The following is an 8,292-nucleotide window of genomic DNA, read 5'->3' as shown; positions in this document are numbered from 1 at the left end:
AGCTTCTCCAAAAGGTAGATGGGCCCCAGAGGCTGGCCCAGGCCCTAGGAGACAGCTTGGTCCTCCTCCTGGGTCTTTGAGCACAGGCACAGAGCATGACTCACACACAGGAGTGTTCGCATTTGTCTTCTAGAGCCTTTCTGTCCTCCCAAGGTTGAAAACAAGCTTATTAAGAAGGTAGTCCAGCCCTGACTGGTGTGGCTCATTGTTTGGGCCTTGTCCCATGCACCGAAAGGTTGCCAGTTCGATTCCTGGTCAGGGCACATGCCCATGTTTCGGGCTCAGCCCCTGGTGGGGGGGGGGGGGGGGTGGTGGTGTAGGAGGCAGCTGATTGATGTTTCTCTCTCTCCCTCTTCTTCCTCTCTCTCTCTCTAAATCAATAAAAATATTAAATGACTCTTGTCAAGAGAGTCATTTATGGCCCATTAAAAAAAATTTAAAAAGGAAGGTAGTCCAGGTGTGGCAGAGACCAGTCCACAGGAGCAGTTCTGTGGACCTATTTGCCTGTGTGCCTGGGACTGACACTCTGGCTGCTGCTGGAAAGCCTGGCCTGCCAGTGGAAACTTCCCTGCCACTGCATGAAGCCCATGGTGGTACCCCTCGCAGATGCCGAGGCCAACCTTAGCTCCCACCACCTGCCCCACACCCTCCTCCCCAAACCCTTCTGACCCTTGGACCTCTAAGCAGTGTGGAAATGTTAACTGCTTGAACGTGACATCTACTTTTGTAGGGGTTAGACCTCAAGATTACGGACCAGTTAAAGGTTAATTTGGTGTGTTTTAAATGGAAGTTTTTGTTTGGAGTGCCTATGTCATTGCCACTGCAAGATATTCTGGAAATTCGAGCCAAAGAATGAATTAATTTTGGCTTAAATGGCTTATTATAATCCTAACTATCTCATTCCCACATCATGCCTGGTACCCCTCCAATTAACCCATCGGTGCTACTGAGCAGTAAGAAGTCACAGTTTTGGTCTAATGACAGCCTGGGGCCAGTCAGCCATTCCTTCCTGAAGAGACAAGGAGGGCCCAAAAAGCATGATCAAGAGACTTTCTTCTTTGATCAGGAAATCATCTTCTTTCATTGTTACAATAGTTAAACTCCATCCTAATCTGCACATGTACATGCATTTTCATGTTCTATAATTTTGCTGTCATTTATACCCCTAAAGCCCTTTAATTCTTAACTGCATGAAGAAATCCTCTTCATCCTTCATACGTTACCGCCTCTGTGGAGCCTTCCCTGATTCTCCTAGTCGTAATGAACGTTTTCTTCCAGTTTTGGGTCTTTGTCAGGGCCCAACTCTGTCTTCTTATTCCCATGCATGTCTCATTTATTAATTCAACAATTAAGCAGTGCCTATTGGTACCAGGCACTGGGGATACCGGGTGCTTTCATAGAACCTACAAACCCAGAGTTGAGTGGACTTCACATCCTTCATTGGATTGGGAGCTTCTTGGAGACAGGAATTGGGTCTGCAAGGGACTAGGTCAGGGACTGGCACCAAAAGGTACTCAGCAGTTAGTTAAATTGAAACTCAACACCAGTGACTCTGAGAAAACTGAATTAGAGTTTAAAAAAAGGTTAAACGTTAGCAAAGGTAGAAGGCCAGGACTCTCCAGGAGGGCTATGTGGTTCTGAAATCTGGCACAGAAGCCAGAGACATCCACAATCCCCTGGTGGACTGGGCCTATGGAGTGGAGATCGCACTGTCCTCCTCTAGGACGAATTTGGAAGTTTGACGTAGGATCATCTGGGCGTATATCACACATTCCAGCCAGAAGGTTTTTTTGTTTTTGTGGTTTTTTTTTTGAGAAGACCATAGAGGCAAGCAGGTTGTTTCAAAGGCCCAGAAATGAGTTACTAGCCAAAGGTCGAGCTGGTCAGATGATTAAAGTTGCATTGTCTAGTTGGCACAGAAGAAAAGCATGATTCATGTGATTATCATTCCCAGTGGAGGGTGGCCTGGCATTATTCGACACTCAAATAAAAATGTCATTTGAATTTTTACTGGGAATTCTCATCCAAACTGTCAGTGATGTAATAAAATAGAATGACTGGCTTGTCAAAGTAAACTGAATTCTGATCACAGGTAAGCATTTCTTGGAAACTGTGTATATCTCAGAAAACAGATACTCTGAAACATGACAGCAGCAGGGGGCGCTGCTGGGGATTAGGAGCAGGTAGCACCTTATTTATTGACTATATATTTATATACTATATTGTTCACTTCAATCATCTCACTATTACCTGTGGAGAAAGGCTCCAAGATAGTGAAAAATGAGTCTTGGTGTTTTCTTTGCCCCTCTCTATTTTCTTTAGTAGAATAAAATTCTGGAAAAAAAAAAAATTAAACAGCCCTGACTGGTTTGGCTCAGTGGATAGAGTGTCAGCCTGCGGACTGATTCCAGTCAAGGGCATGTACCTTGGTTGCGGGCACATCCCCAGTGGGGGGGTGTGCAGGAGGCAGCTGATCGATGTTTCTCTCTCATTGATGTTTCTAGCTCTCTATCCCTCTCCCTTCCTCTCTGTAAAAAATCAATAAAAATATATTTAAAAAAATATTAAACAGCACCCAGTCATTCTCAGCTGCCATGTAATGAAAGAACCACTATTTCCCCCAACCTTTCTGCATAGTAGGTTATAGTATAAAATCCCACCTTCTACCACCTCCTCAAGTTTCGATGGAGACATTTATTCAGTGAGTTGCAATTCATCCTGGGGGTGGAGCGTCAGAAATCAAGTTTTTTCCTGAGGGGTAACCCCGGTCTTGGCGCTATAGATAAAAGAGATGCTGGTAAATTTGGGGTGTAATTGCTGGATTAGATTGGTCTCCCCATTCCCTCGACCAATGACTGCAACCAGGTCCCTTTAAGAGACTAGGAACCCGCAGGGCGTCGGAGACCAAAACGGATAGTCTTCCCTGCGCCTCCCCTGTCCCCGCTCGGCAAATGGTTTGCGCCGGCCTATATTTACCCGAGGTCTTCCTCTCGGACGGCAAGGATGTGAGGCTGGCGAGCCGGCCAGCGCTCCCAGAACCCGAGGGGTCGCGCTGCAAAGGAGGGTAGCAGATCGAGAGGGGACGCCGGGAACGGAGTTGGACACCCCCGGAGGGAAGAAATGAGGTAGCGACGGTCCCCGGAGCCGACCATGCGCGCGCCCCGCCTGTGGAGCCCCGCGCTGCCCCGGCCGAGCCAGCCCGGACGGCGAGCCGGCCGAGCCTGAACCCCCCGCGCCTGGTTGGAGCCAAGATGCAGTGAGCCAAGACCGGACTGCTGCGCTGGGCCCGCCGCGGCCAGCCGGACCCTCCATCTGACCGCAGTTGGGGGCACGGAACTGATTCTGGGACCAGTCCCGCGGAGTGGCAGCCTGCCTCCAGCACCCTGTGGGGGTGGGGAGCACTGGCTCCTGGCCTTACTCGCTGCTGAGTTTCCGAGGTTTCTGGCCCCAGCCTTGGGAACTGTGTGTGAGAGGGGACCCTATCCACCTTCGCCGAGGAGTTCCTGCTTTATTCTCGCACCATCTCGGCTGCTTTTGCTTGGAGTCCCTCTATTTGCAGGCGCGCATCTCTCTCTCTCTCTCTCTCTCTCTCTCTCTCTCTCTCTCTCTTTCTCTCTCTCGATATTTTCCGTTTTACTCTCATTCGGTCTTTTTCTCATTTTGCTTGCCTAAGACTGCCTCCGTCTTTGCCCAAGCTAGGGTAAATCCTGTGTGCGTTTTTCCACACTCGCAACTGAATATTTTCTTCCTTTAAGAAAAAATTCTGCCCCTGGCCCCTGCAGGGCTCTCTAGCACTACACCCTTATCCCGCCCCCAACCCCTACCACTGGACCACTCCCAGCGGAGTTTTAATTTTCGGTCTTGCCCGGGGCCGAGCCTGGCCTAGGCGGGTGGCTCAGCTGGGCTCGCACTCAGCGCTCGGCCGCCGCCGCCCAGCTGCGCGGGGGCGCCCTCCGGAGATGCTGCCGTGGAAGAAACACAAGTTCGAGCTGCTAGCCGAGGCGCCGCCAAGGCAGGCGTCCAAGCCCAAGGGCTACGCGGTGAGCCTTCACTACTCGGCTCTCAGCTCGTTGGCGCGGGCGTGCCCCGAAGGCGCGCTCAGCCGGGTGGGAAGCATGTTCCGCTCCAAGCGCAAGAAGCTGCACATCACCAGCGAGGACCCCACTTACACCGTGCTCTACCTGGGCAATGCCACCACCATCCAGGCGCGCGGCGACGGCTGCACCGACCTCGCGGTGGGCAAGATCTGGAGCAAGAGCGAGGCGGGCCGTCAGGGCACCAAGATGAAGCTGACTGTGAGTGCGCAGGGTATCCGCATGGTGCACGCCGAAGAGCGCGCGTTGCGCCGCCCGGGCCACCTCTACCTGCTGCACCGCGTTACCTACTGCGTGGCGGACGCGCGGCTGCCCAAGGTCTTCGCCTGGGTGTACCGGCACGAGCTCAAGCACAAGGCGGTAATGCTGCGCTGTCACGCGGTGCTGGTGTCCAAGCCCGAGAAGGCGCAGGCCATGGCCCTGCTGCTCTACCAAACGTCGGCCAACGCACTGGCGGAATTTAAACGGCTCAAGCGGCGGGACGACGCGCGTCACCAGCAGCAGGAGCTGGTGGGCGCGCACACCATCCCGCTGGTGCCGCTGCGCAAGCTGCTCCTGCACGGACCTTGCTGCTACAAGCCGCCGGTGGAGCGCAGCCGCAGCGCGCCCAAACTCGGCTCCATCACTGAGGACCTGGTCGGTGAACAGCAGGAGGAGGAGCTGCAGGAAGAAGAGGAAGAGGAGCACACCGAGAGCTGCCTGGAGGAGGAGGAGGAGGAGGAGGAGGAGGAGGAGGAGGAGGAGGATCGTGCCAGGGAGAAGGATCCGGCAGAGGAAGAGGCCGAGGCGCAGCGGGCGCTGGTGGTGGCCATGCACTTCGAATGTGGGGACTTGCTGGACACGTTGGAGAGTGGCCGGGAGGAGGCGCTGGGGGACAGTGGGGTCTCGTTGGGACCCGGGGCGGGGCCGCCGCCTTTGCTGCTGGGTAGCTCCTCTGACGTGAAGGCCGAACTGTCGCAGCTTATTAACGACCTGGGCGAGCTCAGCTTCGGCAACGACGTGCGAAGCCTGCAGGCCGACTTGCGGGTGACGCGCCTGCTGTCTGGTGAGAGCACCGGCAGCGAGAGCTCCATAGAAGGCGGCGGCCCAGATGCCACCTCTGCCACCGCCGGGGACCAGTCTGGCCCTACGGATCGCGCCAGCCCAGACGAGCCGCGCTCAGGCTGAGCTCCCCGAAACCTTCTGCGCGCGCCCTGCCGCCCCACCGTGACTCCCTAACAGCCTCCTCGACGGCCCCCTACCTAGCCCTGACCCCGCTTGCTCCCAGGAAAGGGGAAAATGGGACACTTAAGGCCCAGAGTTCCTGCTTCTCTCCCTGAACACATTTGGCTCTGTGTTAAGTGGAGCTCAGGTTGCCTACGGAGATGTGGCTGGATGTGTGGGGATGGGGTGGGGAAACCCTACCAGGAAGGAGAGAGGCAGCCCCTTGGGGTCAGGGGTGAGGGAAATGCCCGCTGAAGTTAGCAAAAGTCCTGCAGGCGTCAGGTGCCCGCCGGCCAGCTTCCTGTTTGTGGGGCAGTTGGGGCCCCTGGAGGAGGGGTTAACTTCCTCCCCACCCCTCACCCGGGAGCAGCCTAGCATTGTCATTGGCATATCATTGAAAAGAAAAAGGAATTTACTCTCACAATGTTTGAGGCTGTTTTTGTGCCGCCTCTTTGCCTCCAGTCTTTTGGTGCGAGAGCTTGGGTTGTTTACCTCAGACTAAGACCCTTGAAATTCTGCCAAATTCCTCAAATATTTGTTTGGGGAGGGGGAGGGGGGACGAGAGGAAAAGGAAAGAAAGTTGCATTTTGTTTACAGTTAAAGACATCTAATATCTAAAAAAGGAGTTTTCCTTTAGAAACACACACACCTTCATCCTGCTCAAAAGATCTCACTCCATGATACTGTGTAAAATATTTTTGCACTGTTGTGAAGTATTTTTGACATCTTTTTTTGTACATAACTGTTCTCAGAGCTGGATGTTTATATCTTTTGCTGTGCAAAAGGGACATGTAAAATGTTGTTCAGTTGTATATACAGAAATGTGTATAAAACATTTTGTTATTTTTGAAGAGTAGCACTGCTCTGGTTCTGTTTGCCCGCCAGTGGGAAGAGAATAAAGAGGAAAATTGAACAGAACAGGTGAGCGTCTGGAACTGCTGCTGAGAATGCTTGGGGGGAGGGGAGAGGAGAGGGTGTGTCCATCAACAGGATGGTGTGGTCAGACAGTGTTTGGCCTCTGCCTTGCTTGAAGGTGAATAGGGGAGGGAAACCCGCTTTGTAGGAAGCCTGGGGCCTCTCTGGCCCTTTGCCACTCTGGGTACTGCTGCTGGGGACAGCCTTCTCAAGTATATTCCATCTTCTTCATTAATTAACTTCTGCGAGTGTGGGTTTTCTCTGGTCTCTGAGTTCATTCTTGGAGATTCAGCGTGAGTTCTGTTCCTCACTCTCAGACCTGCGCGGTTATTTAGGGAGGAGTGACTTCCGACATCTTGTGAGGTTTTATGAGGTTCGTGCTAATGATCAAGTGTAAGAATACGATATAATCTTTTCCTTTACAAGCAGCTCAGGGAGTTTTAAAGATGAACTAGAGACCCAAAGAAGGAGATTTCTGAGAAGTGGGAGAACCTTTTTTATTTTTTTTTTCTGGGAGGAAAAGCAAGGATAGAGGAAAGTTGTTAAGTTCCGAGGATGGCATGAGTGAGTAGAGATGCAGGTGGGGTGGGTGGGGAGGCAGGTGGAAGACCCTTCAACAACCTTGCATGGTCCAGTGGGGGAATGGTGTGGAGGTCAAGGCAGTGAAGAACTGTTAGCGTTTGGTGTGTGTGTGTGTTTTAGGGCTTTCATGCTTTCTGTTTGTTTCTGTTGTAAATTCCAAACAGATGTCTCTAATTTGGCTACACCCCGGTCAGCTAGAAGTTGTAATAAGATGCTGCCAAAGCTGTGCCTTCTGCAAATTGTTTTTTCCCTTTGCCCCTTTGGGCCCCTTTGGTATTGCAGAAATGGATTGCACTCCTGGCTTTCCCTGGTGTCCTGAGGCCCCTTTGCTTTGTTTTCATCATAAACATGTTCTGAGCAACTAGACCCAGAGATTTTAAGGAGTCTAGGATTCACTGGAACCATAGAGGAATGGAGGACGAAAGATTTTTCTTTCTAATTAACGGGAGTGGTTCAGGCATAAGACTATCTTTAGAAAAGCAAAGCAAAACAAAGGGTGGGTGGGAAATAATAGTAAAGTATTCAGAGTCATTTCTTTCTTTTTTTTAAAAAAAATATTTTTATTGAATTTTTACAGAGAAGAAAGGAGAGGGATAGAGAGCTAGAAACATCAATGAGAGAGAAACATCGATCAGCTGCCTCCTGCACGCTCCCTACTGGGGATGTGCCCGCAACCAAGGTACATGCCCTTGACCAGAATCAAACCTGGGACCCTTGAGTCCACAGGCCGACACTCTATCCACCAAGCCAAACCGGCTAGGGCCAGAGTCATTTCTTAAGGGCATTAAGACAAGGTCCAGGCCTTCGAACCTATCACCATGTTTTGGTTTGGTTGCGAGTCCCTGTCCCTCTCCTTGAATACCTCAGATACACATCATTGAATGACATTAAAAAACCCCACCTAGAGAGAGGTCAGGAAAGTCAAATCCCACCCTACCTAGGCACCCACATCGTGTGCCCTCCACTCTGTTCTCACCTGACCAGCAGGTGAGCCATCACTCTCTTGCATGACTAGATTTCACATTTCCAATTATCTCCACATGTTGCCAAGTTCTTTTGCTGTTTAAAATTGATGAGAACATTAAAGAGGGTGGGGATCATATGGATAATACTTGGAGGTGGGACAGGGTCTGCATGTCTTTATTCTTAACCAATTTATGTGTCCAGTGAGAATGCTAAGGTCGGCTTTCATCTGTGACTGATGGGAGTATGGTGATTGGTCAAAAGTTCAGACAAATGACATTTAAACCAGCACTATCAATAAATATAAGGCAACTGTCTGGTTTTTCCTATTGTCTGATTTATAAATAAGGAAGGGGGTGTAGGGGTTGAGGAAGGAGGAAGAAGAAAATGAGCTGACTGCAAAAGAACCAGCTCCCTTTCTCCCCCCTCCTGGTGCCCTCCTCTTTCCTCCTCCCTCCCCTCTACTTTTGGCTTTTATCCTCACTGCACCCTAGGGCTCTGCTGATGTAATTCTAGAAGAGATGTGAAGGTGATA

General features: G+C 51.3%; 1 protein-coding gene across 1 annotated transcript; it reads left to right on the top strand.

Annotated features, from left to right (window-relative positions):
* The first annotated feature begins 3,009 nt into the window (after window positions 1-3,009).
* On the top strand, window positions 3,010-8,079 carry FAM43A (family with sequence similarity 43 member A). The gene has a single exon (XM_070406530.1). It carries the CDS (start codon window positions 3,960-3,962, stop codon window positions 5,259-5,261), a length of 1,302 nt encoding a protein of 433 aa, XP_070262631.1. The 5' UTR covers window positions 3,010-3,959; the 3' UTR covers window positions 5,262-8,079.
* The last annotated feature ends 213 nt before the right edge of the window (window positions 8,080-8,292 follow it).

Source organism: Myotis yumanensis, unplaced genomic scaffold (genome assembly GCF_028538775.1).
Source record: "Myotis yumanensis isolate MYYU_CA2020_CCGP unplaced genomic scaffold, mMyoYum1.0.hap1 SCAF_2, whole genome shotgun sequence".
NCBI classification, from domain to species: Eukaryota; Metazoa; Chordata; class Mammalia; order Chiroptera; family Vespertilionidae; genus Myotis; species Myotis yumanensis.
Note: the sequence above shows the minus strand (reverse complement) of the source record. Positions and strands in the feature narration are given on the sequence as shown.